Genomic DNA, 18,549 nt, shown 5'->3' on the forward strand with positions numbered 1-18,549 from the left:
AACAAGGCTGTAACACAACAAAATGTGGAAATACTTTCCGGATGCACAGTGAAGTGCAAAGATTTTATGTATTTATTTTTAATTATTATTTATAAGCATATGAAAGCATATAGAAATTTCTAATAGTGTCCCAAAATATCAGAATTCTTCACCCGTCCCCAAACTGCGAACCTGTAAATAAATAAATAAATAAATAAATAAATAAATAAATGTGCATGCGTGAGTGACGCACGGCTTGGTCGGCGCGAGCTCAGGAATTCCTCCTTCCGTTCATTCGGAGATCGGAGCTCGTGCGTGCAGGTCCTGGCGCGGGCGCACAAACGGTAGGGAAGAAGAAGAGAAGAAGGAAGAGAGCGACTGAGAGAGAGAGAGAGAGAGAGAGAGAGATACACGGAGAGACAATTTGGGATTTAATTGTGTGGAATTACTGAAGGTTCTGTACTTTGTTTAACGGACGGACGGCGGGATGGCGGGAGCGCAGCGGCTGCTGTCCACGCTGGGGTAAGAGAGTGTGTGTGTGTGTGTGTGTGTGTGCGCGCGCGCTCATCGTGCATCACGCGTCGTGCATCACGAATCGCGCACCGTTCATCTTCTTTTGGTTTACGCTTCAACAGAAACACACACTACACATACTAAAGCGCGCATGCACACACACTTTCACCCCCTGTTATTAAGATATAACTAAAAATTATATATCATATAATATAATATAATTATTATATAATTATACTATATGTAGTATAAATAGATGATATATAGAGACAAGATATACAATATATATCATATATAGATGATATACACACACAAACACACACACACACTGTGTATATATATATATATATATATATATATATATATATATATATATATATATATATATATATATACACGCACATTAAAATACGGTTATAAATAGAATAGAGAGAGAGAGAGAGAGAGAGATTATAAATAAAGTATATATGGAGTATAGAGTGTATATACATTAGAGTATACATTTAATTCAAATTGAGTATATATGGAGTGAAGAGTGCATATAGAGTATGAATAAAGTAAAAACAAAGTATAAATTTACGCATCTGCGTGTTGAGGTTCAGTTTAGTCGCGGGACACGAGCGCCAGAGACACTCTTTGTCGGTGTTCAGTCAGAGCGCGCGCGCGTTTAAAGCTGTCGGGTCTGCATGAAACAAAAGCGCATCCACTGTCAGGTGTACATCTACTTTATTTCAGCGACCTTATAAAATGCAACCATCTGCAAAAACTATTGCATACAGAATAAAATAAGAAATTGTAAATGGCATTACACGTGTCAGCTTTTTAAACGTGACCAAATTTGAGGTTAAATATAACGTAAAATGCTGGCGGGTATCGGTGTGAATGTAACTTCTAATCATGATGTGGGAGCGTGTCTGCGTTTACTAATCCTTCTGGCTGAAGATCAGCTGTATTAAATCTTCCCTCAAACAGAAAAGCAGATAAACCCTGCTGTGTTCCCGAGGAACACGCTGCTCTTTTAGGCGTCTTTAACCTCCACGCGTTTCAAGTATTCGCTATGGCGAGCCAAACATGCCAAAAGCAGAGCAGTTAAAATATCAGTTATCCTGCAGGATGAAGTAGCTGTTATGGTGTCGTCTCACAGCTCCTGGTTTGATCTTGAATTTGATTGACTCTCTGTGTACAGCTTCACATGTTTTCTTGTCCTTCTTCATGAGGGTTTGCTCTGCGTTTTCTGGTATCCTTAAACTGTCAAACTGTGCAAATAGCTATATAAATAGGTGTGTGTATTTTACAAATAGGGCTTTTTTTTAAATATGCAAGCGAAATTTATATTTCAGACACAATATTGTCAAATGTTCTATTTACTTTTGTTTTCGCTGTTGGAAATGGATTTTGAAAAGCCATGTTCACTTTATAGCATACAGACATCTTACAATGATTTGTACTTTTTTGTTATAGGTGATTTTGTGGAAATTTGCATCCTTTTTTCTTTTAAATATGTATTTTCAGGGTTTTTTTTTTAATTTAACGTTACATTCCTGCAAGTAATTGCTCAATGTGCTCACTACTGTCATAACTGTTTTGAACTGGGAAGTGGAATTGTACGTGGTAAACATTGACATGCGGAGTGATACACACAGTAAACCATACCAGACATATTAGTGGACATAACTGTTTCATAATTATTTGTAATTATATTGCAGTCATAATGAAATGTTAATTGCTGAGCAACACTTATTAGAAGGTGGGTGTTAATTGTGTTATGTTGGTGATCATTGCGCAAAACAAAGTTTCATTTTTTTAGTCAAAAATGTCAAAACAAGTGTTGCCAGTTTGCAACTCTGGGTATATTTCTGGAGGCACATTAATGCTAAAACTCCGCACCCCTGAAAGCCACTTCTGCATTATTACAAACAGATTAATTAAATTAAGATTAATTAACTAATTTATTGCTATCAGAGAAAGAAACAATCATTATTTGCCAGTGTATACCATATAATGCAATATAAACTCTGTTACTGCAATATCATTTGGTATTAGACATTATTTAATTTTAGCTGATTTGGTTCAGGAAATTAAATTAAACTTTTTTTTTGTACTTCTACTTAGGTTCATTCCAGTAAGGCATATTAATATACATAGTGAGAATTTCAAAATGTTAATGTTAAATGAATGCCTAAACAAACTCATGTTATTTAAGAATATTCTAATAAATTCAATTTTTGTTGACATTATGACCCTTGTGGCTTTCCAAAGCTGTACGAATGAGAGGATAGTAAAGGTATCCACTACTCTTCACTGTGAAATGTAAAAAAGAATACGATGTGTAAATAGTCATGTGTAAATAATAAACTCCACAGGGGAAAAATGCATCAAGATAATTAAAGATGTTCTCAGTGTGATAATGAATCTGGCATCCTCTGTGGCTGTTTATTACAACAAAATTAAGACCAATCATTTTATTTGGTCAGCTTACACACTTACAATGTGAAGCTGGCTAAAATAGACAGGTGTTGTTCTATGGGTTTGTGCGTTCACGTATATGGAAATCAAGTGCTGTTCTTTATAAACACTCTTGATTTAATAGCACTCAAAGACATTTACATTTCCGTGATCCTCCTGAGCATCATTTCTAATAACACTTTTCTATTGACACATTCAGGGCTGCTTTAGAGCCAGATGAAAACCAATGAACCATGCAGAAATAATAGCAGCCGTGTTTTACATGCAGTCCTCCTGGCTTTAAGAACAAAACATTCCATTTAAATGTACATTATACAGAAATAAAAGAGACAGAGCAACATCATTATAGACTAAATGACACACAAGACAACACTAATGCTATTGCTTTTACTTCTTTATTCTGAGTGTGTGACAGGGGCCACATTTAAGTTTCCTGCACAACAACAACTTTTTAGTGCAATCCGTGAATTTTATTTAAATGAATGTTTGTTTAAAATGCATTTGCAAAGTACTTAGGCGAAACATATGTGCATTTGATAAATCCCAGTTTAGTGTGTGTCCAAGAACTTAAAATTCTATGTGCAAGAACATTCTTTAACCATTCATTTAGAAAATTGGTTTACTGATACTGCTCATGTGTAAAATAAACCCAAAAAAACAACAAAACAAAAAAACGAAGCAACTTTGGCCTGTGTCTTTTTGCTTTCGTGTTTATTTGCTTTACATTACTTTTAACTGATGCAATTCCATCTGCTTTGGAAACATTGCAGTCTAAAGGTTGTACAAACTGACATTCATTTTAGCGAAGATATCAAACTGGATCATCCAGCATTTCTTATTTGTTTGGAGTTAAATGACACATGAGTGAAATATAGGTCATAAAAATTGAACACTTTTCAAAACACACAAGCTTTAAGTAAACCTTTTGCTTGTAGCGGTTATTATAGCAACTCTGACTGCACAAATGAAATCATGTGCACAATTCACACAGACATGCCTTTCCAAAGGACTAAAGAGGATTGGTGTGTTTGCTATAATGCTTTTAGCCCAGGTGTGTGGGATGTGCTCATGGGACCTCCATCCACCCGGACAGGCAAGTGAATCCAACCAACCATCAAATCCACAGTGCAGCTCGGCCACCTGCCAGTACGGAGCTCACCCTGGCTTGAAGCATTTCCATGCTAGTGAGTCATGGGCCTCTTTAAGGTCACAAAAACGGAGCTCAACATGTTAGTGCTTTCTTCCAGACATGTTCTACTGAATTATTTTTACTGATTACTATAAAGATTCTTGTGGCTGGTGTCCATTTCCCATGGATGTCCAAGCAGTCTCTCCCATTCTGCACAAAGAACTATCTTTTCAATGGACATAAACACAAAAACAATGCAAATATAAAACACTTTTACGTATTAAGTATTTATTGATGTATTTTTGCAGTTATTTTTATTTACTCTCATCCAAGTTCTTAGGGATCCCTGCACACTTTGACACAGGTTGATCTCCTGTGTATTGTCAGAAATAAATGTTTAAATTGAGACATTTGAGCTTCTGAGACTATTAAGGCCCTGCAGTCTTGCATACAGTGGATAAAGTTGGCAAAGTCGGATGGAACACAAAAAATAAGGCATTGATGCAATCATAAAATTTTTTATTATCATGCTATATCAATATACACAATGTGTTAGGATGCCTGACTTTTTCAGCCATATGTCTTCTTCCACAAACTGTAATCACAAAGTTGGAGGCACACAAATGTAAGGATGCCTTTGGATGTGCTAGCATAAAACTTGAACTAGGAGACCCAAAACTATCTCAGCATGACAATGCCCCTGTATACAAAGCCAACTCTATGAAGATATGGTTTACATGGGTTGGAGTGGAAGATCCTGAGTGGCCTGCTATAGAGCTCTGACCTAAACTCAATTGAACACCTTTTGGGTGAATTGAAATGCTGACTGCACCCTAGGCCCCCTCACACTACATCAGCAACTGACTTACTAACACCCAAAAAATCTAGTGGTATATATTTTTGGAAAAATTAAGGTTATTATAAGAGAAAAATGGGGATTAATGTGCAATGGAATGTTCCAAAATGTAAATAGGAATCTTATGTTCAGGTGTCCACAAAGTTTCAGAGTTCTTTCCTTATTTCTTATAGTTTGTATTTGTAAATTTTTCTTTTTGAAAATTTACATTCAATATTTTTGGCATTCAATACTCTCTTCTCTCTCTCTCTCTCTCTCTCTCTCTCTCTCTCTCTCTCTCTCTCTCTCTCTCTCTCTCTTGCTCTCTATCTCTCTCTCTCTCTCTCTCTCTCTCTCTCTCTCTCTCACTCTTTCTTTCTCTATTTCTTGTTTTTCTTTCTGCAGGAATTTCCAGTCTTCGGCTCTATTTGAGGACTTTGTAGAAACCGAAGGAATTAAAACCGAAAGCAGCTTTGGATCCACTGTCTCAGCATGCAAAAAGTAGGTTTGTTTGTGTGTGTGTGTGTGTGTGTGTGTGTGTGTGTGTGTGTGTGTGTGATTGATACCACATTGAGCTTTAATGATCCAAACTAATTGGATTTGGCTACAGTAGTGGTCGAACCGTGCACACACATGCAAGTTTGCACGCACACACACACACACACACACACACACACACACACACACACACACACACACACACATATATATATATATATATATATATATATATATATATATATATATATATATATATATATATACTGTACATGCTCAACTGCACTCCTATCTTTGTGGGTATTTCCATTAACTTCTTTGTTACTGTAGCTAATAGCTAAAAAATATGAAATCATCGCCTGCTACCACTGACTTTATATACCCATATTCCTTATGAGTATTGCATAAATATCTCTACACAATCCAAAATCTTAGCAATTTCTTTATTGTTTAAAGCATTTTACACTTGAAACATGAGGGCAGCAGATAATTCTCTTGTGGTTGTATCCTAGGCTCAGATAAATGTCTGTGTAGGATTTCACATTATTATTGCTTTTCTGGGTTTTTGGGCATACTTTACCCTCCCAAAAATAAGAACTGTACTATGCGATAAATTCTTCCAAAACAAACATTTTCTATCAGTTTCTGTTGTGACGATGATCTTTATATTTTGGTCCAAAACGTCCACACAGGTGCTTGATTGAGTTAAGATCTGGTGATTACAAAGGCCATAGCATGTAATTTCTATCATCTTTATAGACAACAAACCATTTAGTGAGCCCTCATGCCTTGCGCTTGGGAGCAAGGTCATACTGAAAGTCTAATTTTCCTCAGGAGTGGAGTTTACTAATGTTAAGAAATCTAAAGGGCTAGAATTTCAGCTTTATGTCCTAAAATTTTAAATGTTAAAGTAAATAACATTTAATATTTACTTGCATATCCCTTGCTAGAATTAACTGCATCAAGCTGCCACAGCACTCATGTAACCAATCTTGCACTCATCTTTTGTGATGCTTTTCCGGGTTTGCACAAGCTTTTTTTCAGTTGTTTGTTTTAAAGGGTTTCTCCTCTTCAGGATTTAAAATGCACCTTACTTGGTTTATGGTCTGGTAATTACCTATTTAAAACCTTCTACCTTTTCACTCTAATGAAGCCTTTTGGTTTGTTGGTTGGAAAGCAGTGTGCTTTCAGTCATTGTCTTGCTGCATGATGAACTCCCAATAACATTTGATACATTGTGCAATGGCTCTGATTGATTTCTCTTCTTTTTTTTTAGCTTCAAAATGGCTTTTTTTCTCCTATAGACAGTTCATTTGAAGAACAAATGCAGTATTCACAGGTGGAACCCAGGGCCCAAACCAAGAGTAGACATTTTGAACTATTAATTGATTAAACAATCTGTTTAACCGAGCACACCCAGGCAACAAGATCAATGCACAATAGTGAATAGTGAATAGTGAACAATAGGTGGATTTAAACAAAAGGTTCCATGTTCTTCCAAATTGTCCAACACTAGATAATTATCAGGAAGTAAAAGCAGTTCTGATCTTTAGGTTTATATTAATACTTTTGTACGTCACTGTGGATAAGGGTGTCTGCTAAACTCCATAAATGCAAAATGAAAATGTATTAATCTTTTAATTTTAAAACCAAATGTTTTCAGTGTATAGCAAAAGTATAGTGTAATATAGTCGATATAATCAATATAATCCATTAAGTTCTTATCGATCAAATGCTTTGTTCTTTAATCGTGTCATCATTTAGTAAATGTGATTGGATAAAATACTATATGTTTGTATTGGTTTGCGCTGACTCTTCTCTCTAAGGGGACCACTGGAGTCCAAACAGAGACAACATTGTTTTTTTTTCACCTGACTGTGATTTGTCTTTAACATCAATTCAACAAAAAAAGTGTTATTTTATTTGTAACATCATTTATTTGGAATTTAAATAGCTCAACATACTCTGTAAAGTATAGCAACAGACGGTGAAACTTATAAAAATATATATTAATTTACATAATTCAATTACTACAATATATTTAGCAACTGCAGTGAGTATAGGAATACAATACTATTCCTATATTCTAAAAATTATTTTTTTTTTTACTTTTGCCTGGATTACATGGGGTATATAGGCAACAAAGAAAATACAGAAGACATTTAAAGATGCACATAAATGTTGTATTTTGATAGAATATGCAAAAAGCTGTTTTCCTTTTGATGAATCAACAATGAACAAGAACTAACAAGGTAAAATAAATATTAGGTTGGCCTTCAATCTGTAATTGAGAATTCTGTATTTATTTTCTAAACATGTTCAAATTGGTGATTCACAAATATAAATTGGCTGAACTGTTCTCACTGCAGTGCTGCTCTCTGTAACAGATGCAGCTTAATGGCTAGCTGGATATTTCTAGTGCAGAACGAAGGCCTGTTCTGGTGGGTTATTCGACAGGCTTAAACACACACACACACACACACACACACACACACACACACACACACACACACACACACACATACACACACACACACCAAACACAGAGACACACACATCCAATTCAAATAAATATGTTGCGGACACATTTTGCTGCATATTTATATTCAGATATTGGATATAATGACTTCCATGCTCTTGTGCATCTTGTTTATAAAATGGAGCAGCTGTTTTATTTATGCTAAATATCCTGTTCATTCTTTAAGGGTTTTTAAACAGACCAAGACAAAAAAAATAATGCAGTTAAAAAATAATGCAGTTATTATATAAAAAAAAAAAAAATATATATATATATATATATATATATATATATATATATATCAGTCTCTTTCACTCATATATATATATATATATATATATATATATATATATATATATATATATATATATATATATATATATCAGTCTCTTTCACTCTCTTTCTCTCTCTCTCTGTCCCTACTCATTTTGTCTTTTGCTCCATTTACTTGGTCACTTTGTCTTTGTCTAATTGAATTGTGCTAAATTGAATTACTGTGACTTTGCGAGCATCTCCACATTATTGTAGGGCCCTGTGTAAATACATTTGTTATTATGATTTGATTTGTAATATCTATGTTATATCTATATCGATATATGTTATCTGATTCGGGGTCAATCCTTACACTCCCTATTTCCTAAAGGTCCATAGTTTCCATAAACAGCACAATGTGCTGGCAGCCCCAGTGAGGGCTAAGGGTGATATTAGATAATAGATCTATCTCGAATGTCTCGACAAAGAAACTGTAAAGTCAAGCACTGCAGTATATTACAGTATCTTTTGATAGTATAAAATAATTAGGGATGATAATGGTAACAAGATGGTAATGGTAATGAGAATAATGTGGGGCACACACACACACACTTAAAGGAAGAAAGGGGAACTGCAATGCATGTTTATACCATGTTTACTCTTAATAACATATTGGGTTTATACCACGTTTACTCTGGATACCACAGTAAATAACACAGTAAACAGAAAGGTTGTAACCTTTTTATCCGAACAAACCAAACTCATTTATTGTCTGTTCTTTTGTGCAATTTGTTCTTTGGTTAGACAAAGTGTGCTTAGTCTGCCTTCTTTGAGTTTTTCCTCTAAAGGCATTACATCCATGATTTTACATGCTCTACCTCAATCACTGCTGATGACATGTTACAGACAAAGAAAGGGCGAAAGCTTTTAATGGTTTTAACACCAATCATTGGTAAGGAAAATGAGCAAGAATTAAATAGAGATCAGTTAGTATGAGATCTCCTTTTCATTCTTTAGATCAATTTTTACAGAAAGAATAGTCTCTGTTGTTTTATTCAATGCTGGTGGCTTCAAGCAGTTGATGAAGAAGTGAACATTTTTTCTTGGTTATTTTGTGAGCAAATCTTTTTTTTTGGGTTTCATTCTGGACTCACGCTCAAGCCACTTTTTGGTTGTTCCTATAGTGTGGGTAGGGCCATTGTCTTTTAATTCCGTGGGACTTTCTGTAATATTCCCCTGTATTACAAACACTATTCACAGTGAAGCATCACATGTATAAGCAGCGAAAAAGGCTCCCTGCAACGCGTTTTGGGTTTTGGAAATGTCTTGACCTATATATTTTTAGCCCACTAGTGTATATGTACAGCCTGGGCTTAAAAGAAATCCACTGCAATGTTGACTTTGCAGACTATTTTGTGTATTTTTCTGTTGACTTGGTTCCATACAAGTTCAAAAGGATCTGACTGAAGACCTTTATTAAGAGCAAACAGTAAATTTGATGCAAAAGCTACTAATTACCGGGGAAGGGGGTGTCTCATGTTTCCCCTGAGACATGAGACATGTGAAGCTAGCCAACAACATCTGCTGCTCATGATTTGCCAGCATAATACACTTGGAGGAAAGTGATATCCACCCTCTTCCTCAACCATGAGCATAGACGCCCACATTTGGCTTGTGTCATTGTGATTGGCAGTAGAGAAAGAGCCATGCTACCACTCCTACACACAGAGCACGGGCAATTTCTGTTCTTTTGACTCTTTAGCTGTGGCATTTTATGGCTTATTCTCACAGTCTCCTGATATAGTCATTAGAGAAGTCCATTGCTCTCTTGTTATTATTACTATTATTACTCTTGTTATTACAAAATATTACACAACTTTTTAAATAAGGCACTAAATTGTCATTTAGATATGATTACAGGTTGGACATAAGGTTATTAGAAATATGTAATGCACTGGATTTTTAATTCGTTATATGTAAGTGTTTGAGTTTTATATGGATATGCTGAATTTCCCAGAAGTTCTCTAAATACTGGTTTTGATGTGAGTTGTAAATGGGTTTGTAAATTGTGTGGGCTTGTTTTGCATATTTAATGGACTCTGTAGCAATTTTGAATTGTGTAAGGAAGTGTTAGGTTCAGGACATTGTGCTTTATATGTACAAGTTGTGACTGACTGTATGTGGATGGTTTTGTTGTTCATTTATAGATTTAGTATTGGGTTGCATGTTATATGTGTGCCTGAAAGTGTTGCTAGAATTGTTTTGGTTCTTGTTGATTGTTTATGGTTTTGTAGGGTTGTGTGCAGCTTTGTAGGGTGATCTCATTGATAGTTTGTGTTTGAGGTATATAGATTTTGGCTTGGTGTTATAGGGGCTCTGTATAGTCTTATAGCAATGTGCTCTGTATGGTTCTGCAAAACCGCAAAACTGTAATGCATCAATTCCTGAAATGTGCTTAAGATCAACCTCAGTTACTGTAAGATACACAGTTTGGCCAGATGGTACCCACAGCAAGTGAGTGAACAGGCACATGCACCAATCAATACAAACATGCAAAAATTCTCAGACCTCTCTATATGTCTCTTCGTTCTCTCTCGCTTTCTCTTGCTTTCTCTCTCTCTGACACACACACACGCACCAGGGAGGCGATTCTAAAGGATGTGTTTATCCTCTAAATAAGCAGACCGCAAGAGATCAAGCTTGCAAGGTACTTAATAAATCAACTTTAAAGGTCATGAACACTCACGCATGCGCGCACACACACACACACACACACACACACACACACACACACACACACACACACACACACACACACACAGACCATTTTGTTGCATAATTAGAAGACATCTAGTGTATGTGTTGAGCATGGATGACATTTTTAAAGAATCTATGCACTTTAACTTCCAACTAGCGCAAACCTTTTTACCTTTTTATTTATTGTACACACACACACACACACACACAGTTCTTGCAGTTAATATCTAAATGTGTATATATTTATATATATATATATATATATATATATATATATATATATATATATATATATATATATATATATATATATACACAGTGAGGAAAATAAGTATTTGAACACCCTGCTATTTTGCAAGTTCTCCCACTTAGAAATCATGGAGGGGTCTGAAATTGTCATCGTAGGTGCATGTCCACTATGAGAGACATAATCTAAAAAAAAATCCAGAAATCACAATGTATGATTTTTAACTATTTATTTGTATGATACAGCTGCAAATAAGTATTTGAACACCTGAGAAAGTCAATGTTGATATTTGGTACAGTAACCTTTGTTTGCAATTACAGAGGTCAAACATTTCCTGTAGTTTTTCACCAGGTTTGCACACACTGCAGGAGGGATTTTGGCCCACCTCCACACAGATCTTCTCTAGATCAGTCAGGTTTCTGGCCTGTCGCTGAGAAACACAGAGTTTGAGCTCCTCCAAAGATTCTCTATTGGGTTTAGGTCTGAGACTGGCTAGGCCACGCCAGAACCTTGATATGCTTCTTACAGAGCCACTCCTTGGTTATCCTGGCTGTGTGCTTCGGGTCATTGTCATGTTGGAAGACCCAGCCTCCACCCATCTTCAATGCTCTAACTGAGGGAAGGAGGTTGTTCCCAAAATCTGCAATACATGGCCCCGGCCATCCTCTCCTTAATACAGTGCAGTCGCCTGTCCCATGTGCAGAGAAACACCCCAAAGCATGATGCTACCACCCCATGCTTCACAGTAGGGATGGTGTTCTTGGATGGTACTCATCATTCTTCTTCCTCCAAACACGCTTAGTGGAATTATGACCCAAAAGTTCTATTTTGGTCTCATCTGACCACATGACTTTCTCCCATGACTCCTCTGGATCATCCAAATGGTCATTAGCAAACCTAAGACGTGCCTGGACATGTGCTGGTTTAAGCAGGGAAACCTTCCGCGCCATTTCAAACCATGACGTCTTAGTGTATTACCAACAGTAACCTTGGAAACGGTGGTCCCAGCTTTTTTCAGGTCATTGACCAGCTACTCCCGTGTAGTTCTGGGCTGATTTCTCACCTTCCTTAGGATCATTGAGACCCCACGAGGTGAGATCTTGCATGGAGCCCCAGTCCGAGGGAGATTGACAGTCATGTTTAGCTTCTTCTATTTTCCAATGATTGCTCCAACAGTGGACCTTTTTTCACCAAGCTGCTTGGCAGTTTCCCCGTAGCCCTTTCCAGCCTTGTGGAGGTGTACAATTTTGTCTCTAGTGTCTTTGGACAGCTCTTTGGTCTTGGCCATGTTAGTAGTTGGATTCTTACTGATTGTATGGGGTGGACAGGTGTCTTTATGCAGCTAACGACCTCAAACAGGTGCATCTAATTTAGGATAATAAATGTAGTGGAGGTGGACATTTTAAAGGCAGACTAACAGGTCTTTGAGGGTCAGAATTCTAGCTGATAGACAGGTGTTCAAATACTTATTTGCAGCTGTATCATACAAATAAATAGTTTAAAAATCATATATTGTGATTTCTGGATTTTTTTTTTTCGATTATGTCTCTCACAGTGGACATGCACCTACGATGACAATTTCAGACCCCTCCATGATTTCTAAATGGGAGAACTTGCAAAATAGCAGTGTGTTCAAATACTTATTTTCCTCACTGTATATATATATATATATATATATATATATATATATATATATATATATATATATATATATATATATATATATATTTGTGTACATCTGTTTATCGATGCATATTGTCATTTTGTATATCTGGAAATTGTTTAATATATTAGGATTATATATTCATTCTATTAGCTATAAGGTGAAAATAAAATGTAATTTCTGTGTCTGTCAGGTTCTGTGTGGTAACAGTGTGCTAGACACGTGCGATTACTGGCTGAAGAATGACAAGTCGCTTTGCAGAGTCAATTTCCTTGAAGACCAACATGATGGCGGCTGCACTGTAAGTGTGAGATCACACACACACACACACACACACACACACACACACACACACACACACACACACACACACACACACACACAGCCTCAGTCATGTGATCCACAGATTAATCGAGTAATCGGATAAGAAGTACTTTTTCTTCATAAAGTGCAATATTAAATAAGAGAGAAAGACCTCCTAAAATGAACAAGTAATTTGTTTTTTTGTTTTTGAAAAATGTAAATGTTTATTGCTGAAATTGCATAAAAGAATATCAGTGAAAATACATTTAGAGCATAGTGCCATATTACAACAAAATAAAAACACAGTGCATTCAAAAAGTCCCTCTGCCGTGGCTGCATACAGTAGGTTATGGGAAACTATTAGTTAACTATAAAACTCATAATTATTCTCACTCGTATTTATTTATTATATCTCACACTTGCTTGAAAAAGCTGCTTGAAATCTTCTATGCACTAATTCTGTGTATTTATAGCCAGCTTTAAAAAACTTGCTCCACTACCTTTTCTATGTAGCCACTGCGGAGGGACTTTTTAAACACAATGTATATAAATAAAAAATATATAAATCTATTTCCAATTATTAAAAACTGTATCCGCACTGTATGGTGTTTATGTTTTAGTTTGAAATGATCCCAAACCTTAAAAACTTTCTGACGTTTTCTTTGGCCTTAATTTTCTCCTCCTCTCGCTGTTTTCTCCCCATTCCTCCAGTTTTTCATTCTACAGCATATGTTTACCTGTCCAAAGCGTTCCAGATTTTAGCTAGTGGCACGTCTGTAATAATAGTCTGTGGGAAACACAGTGCTTTATGTTTAGTTAAATAGACTAAACTAAGCATTGAACAATTTTTGGGATAGAATTACTCAAGGAATCATTACAGCCCTACACATGACACCTATATTATTTATATGTACATTACACTTAAACTTAAATAAAATCTTTTTAAATTTATTCTACATTAAAACTATTCTTTATCTCAACTCAACACTGTATTGGCTATACAATACAAAGGAAATACACACATCTTTTCAAATGTTTTATTTTTTTTAAGTTAGAATTTTTTTAAATAAAAACATTTAAAATGTTCTTTATCAGCCTTATGGTAACTTGTCCTTAGAAACTAAAAAATCAAAATTACATCATTCATACTCTTTCATACAATAACAATGAAAAAATGGTCTTATTTATCTTTTTGTAAATGTGTGTGTAACTGAAATAAATCATACCAAATCCTTGCAGATTTACAAAAATTTTTGGCACTCTGCTTTCCTTCGTGCTAGCATGTGTATGGTGACCAGTGCCATGCAAATTTCCAGAAAGTTCACTTGCATTTAGGGACAGCAACAATACTCAAGTAAAGGTCAAGTGCACAAGGGGCTTGACACGTATAAGGAAACATTTTGTTCTAATTAGATGTTTAGTTTTAGGTCTCATTTATTAGTTTGTTTGTCAAATTTTTCATTATTCTTAACTTAATAACAAATTATACAAAATGATGTATATAATGTTGGATGTTCACAAAATTATTTGATAGGGACAGTTCTATAATTTGCTGCATATGGGCATCTGCCAAAAGCTGCAAACATAATAGTAGTACTTTTTAAATGGGGCATCATAATCATAATCAACTTAGACACAATTTTCTAAAATAAAAAACTTCATCTTAGTCTCTGGGTTTGTTTTTTCTAGACGGGGAAGAATTTATGTATATGCCTCACTGAGTGGACAATTATGGTGAATTTAGCTTTCACAGGGTTCATTCTTTAGCATGCTGTGTTCTGATTGGTAACTCCGGTGTTTAGGGAAATGAGACAGCTGTCTTCCCAGTCAGAAGTGCACAGTGTATTGAGAAGAGTGTGTATAGAATTTTGTTAAAAGAATGCAACAGAACTGCAAACTGTTGAATCAATATGATTATAAGATTTAAAAATAAGGAATTAATTATTTGTCGTATGGCGATCTGTTTTGTTCCATTGACTCTAAATATCCTCTCAAACGTATATAAGGTACAGTTTTTTAACATTCTTTCTATATTGGTTTTTTTCAAGTATGCTTTTTTTGTTGAATTTTGCAAGTGGAGCTTTCAAGTGTTCATTATAAGCACAGAGAAACCTCACCAGCAGCATTGCATGCTTACTCTCTACAGGGGTCTAAAGGCAAAGACAGTGTCCTTCATATCATGACAATTCAGTCATGGATGGATGTTTATGACAAAGCAATTTGCAAAAATAGACATGAAATGCAGGTGCTGATGGCAAAAAAAAATGCAAGGATGATATGACTTTGAGAAGGTTCTGCATTAACCTCTCTTACATCCTTTCTCCCTGAAAGTGATGATCTGGGAGCCTGTGCTCATCTTACTTTTTTGTTTGTTCTACATATTTATTTCCTATAATCTCTTAAATTCTGCATTAATTATCCAAATTCCTGACATTCAAATAATATGGTCATAAAAACCTCAATTAAAATTTGGGGGTGTTCTAATTTCCACTTAGCTTGCACCTAGTTATTATGGGTTCTCTTTAGTTCAGGTATAGATTACAATAATTCTATGTCCTACTCAGGTCTGTTCGGTTTCCTGGCACTGTTCTTTTTTTTGCAGCCCTCTCACCCAGCATGCTCCTCTAACACAAAGAGTCCACACTGTGATTTTAAACCCACACATACCAGCTGCCGGTTACTCAGTGCCAAATTTACACAAGCATAGTGAGTGAGTGAGTAAGTGAGAGAGAGAGAGAGAGAGAGAGAGAGAGAGAGAGAGAGAGAGAGAGAGATTTGTTTTTATTTTGTTAGGAATATAATGACAAAGTAAGATGAAAGAACTGGTCCATAATAACAGAATATGACCAACACGCTGTTCTATTAGAATAATTAGAATGTGAGGGATTATATGTCAAACAATCAATTTGAATTAGTTCCAGATCAGGCAGAGTAAAGCCTTTACTTAACATTCATTGGTTAAATTGAGCTTTCTGTCACATGACTAAATATTTTAAACACTTTACCATGATTTAATTTTTTAGTGTGTTCAAATGAAGATTAAGTTTGCAGACATTTTGTTACTAAAATTGCATTCTTGCAGAAGAGCCTGATCACAACAAGTGTGCAAATTACCAGTAATAGAGGTCACTTTATTGAAATGCAAAGTCGATGGTAAAATACTCCACCCAGTGCAACAAACATTTTATGTACAGTTACACAATACTGGTAACAATTTATTTGAAATGTCTGTGGTGTGACCAAAATTTTCAATTTTCAAAGTATTTTCAATTAACTACTCTCACTGAAGTTTAAGGATAAAATTTACACCCTGACACATGAGAGAGATATTCAATACATTACATTACATTACATGACATACAAGTAAGAAGTAACCTTAAAAAGCATGAGCAGCCATTACTAACATAATAAATATGCTTATGTACCACTTATAAAGTTAGCATTAGCATTATATATAATCATTATAATATCAAAGCAAGTCTAAATTATTAATATACAATTATACCAAACAGGATAATTTACTAGAAATAGCAATAACAACAATAGCAATAATACTAAAAAACATTAAAACTAAAGTAGTTTTACAAGGCTCAGAAAATAAAAATTAATCAGCTGTTGTTAATTTGTTATTATTTAAGCCTTTCCAGCATGGAAACTCCAGCATGATGTGTTTAAATTAGTTTAAAAAAAATAATTTAGACCTCTGTTAAAGAAACCTTATGTAGACCTAATATTATAAACAAGTGGTCTGGAAAGCTACTAAAATAGATTTCTTTCTTTTGCTAGCTATTTTTTTCTCTCATCTATGAGTGCATCACAGCAGTCAAGCTTAATTGTAGTGTACCCTATTCAACCATGTTGCATTATAGCACATAGTATCACATGTGGAAATCACACACAACCTGATGCTCTTTTCAGAGTTTGGATGTAAGCTACTAAAAAAAATATTAATAGTCTTATTAATTGATAACAACTGTTTCGAATGAGAATTTTAAAGGATTAATACATTTTGGATTTGAGTGTGGTTTTAAATCCTGTAGTCCACTAGTATTAAAATAATCAGCGTAAGCCACTGATATTGCAGTAAATATTTTAATCCACTGAAACGGCATTATACTAAACCCAGACTAACCCACTAAAAATTATTATTTACCAATGCAGATCTTGATTTTTATATGGTCAGAAGGTTTGAATAAAAATTTTCTTTTTTCAACAGAAACATAAAATAAATAGAAATAAAATAACATTTAATTAACAGCATGGATCTGATGATGGTGTCACCTGCCAGGAAATCACATTTGTTTCTATAGTAACAATTTAGGGATATCTAATGATGGATGAAGTGATTTCACATGATGAAATTGATGTCATAGCCATCTGTGACCAGGGCTCAAAAAGAGCAACACTGGCTGTGCTCTGTTTGTAGGAGGGGTGTCATAGTGTTTCTCCCGTGCCAGTTGCAAGGACACTAGCCAAACAAGGGTGATTGTGATCTCATGCATGTTGAAGGGGGGCGAATAACACTTTCCTCCAAATGTGCTACACCACCCTATGACGCAACATGAGACGCAGTTCCAAAGGAGACGGCTGACTGACTTGGCACGTGTTTCAGTGAAAGCATGTGATAGCGATCACCTTCCTGGATTAGTAGCAGCAGTAGGATAGGGAACTGGCTAGTGGGTGGGAAAAGACTTTAGAAACAATTATATAAAGAATATTAGTTTGGAACCTGTAATTAAGTGACTGATGTTGTTTAGGTTGAATTAATTACTGTAGTACGTCTGATCAAAATGCAACAACGATGCTTCTTCTTCACGGAGGATTTAATTCTATTGAGGTATGCTAGTGGTTGTGTGTGGGAGCAAGTGTGTTGTTTGTGTATGTGTGTGGTTCTAGAAACAAGTAGAACAAGTAGCATGTTACCAATATTAATAGTTAGAAAGTCTTAAAATTATATTCTGAAGTAATATTTTTATTTACTTTCAATCCCGTATTTATAAGTTATTTAAATTTGGTCAAGCCGAGAATGAACTTGCGCCGATATGCTAATGATGTCACACAGAATAGCTCGTGCATAGCAAATTACTAAACATTTCTTAATGTACTCAAACAATGTTGTCAAAGTGCACAAAGAATGTATATATGTGCATAATGGAAACAATCACACTTCCGCTTAACATGAAGAGAGGGAAAAGACTGTATAAACAATTATAATAATATATAACACCATTTGTGGGAATGAGGAATACGCACACTTCGCACCCTACTGATTAACAACAACAACTTTCTATGATGCGCTTTCTGTCACACTTCCTATCCTCTGTAATTCCTCAAGGTGGCATTAAAGGTCCATAGTCATTGAATAATATAATTATATTACCCGAGAGTG

The 18,549-nt window shown here is 35.3% G+C and overlaps 1 protein-coding gene across 3 annotated transcripts in view; it reads left to right on the plus strand.

The window, feature by feature from the left end:
* Positions 1 to 288: 288 nt before the first annotated feature.
* Positions 289 to 18,549, plus strand: part of LOC124396200 (SPHK1 interactor, AKAP domain containing) — a 45,407-nt gene continuing 27,146 nt past the window's right edge. For 2 of the 3 annotated variants that reach the window (XM_046865269.1, XM_046865271.1), the window contains exons 1-3: positions 289 to 501; positions 5,328 to 5,423; positions 13,051 to 13,158. In XM_046865269.1, coding sequence (XP_046721225.1) covers positions 5,415 to 5,423; positions 13,051 to 13,158 — 117 coding nt within the window. In that variant the 5' untranslated portion in view covers positions 289 to 501; positions 5,328 to 5,414. Of the gene's footprint in view, positions 502 to 5,327; positions 5,424 to 13,050; positions 13,159 to 17,811; positions 17,998 to 18,549 lie in introns of those variants that run through there. The other variant, XM_046865270.1, reaches the window with a different exon arrangement.

The sequence above is a fragment of the Silurus meridionalis genome, chromosome 13, assembly GCF_014805685.1.
Source record: "Silurus meridionalis isolate SWU-2019-XX chromosome 13, ASM1480568v1, whole genome shotgun sequence".
Lineage (NCBI taxonomy): Eukaryota > Metazoa > Chordata > Actinopteri > Siluriformes > Siluridae > Silurus > Silurus meridionalis.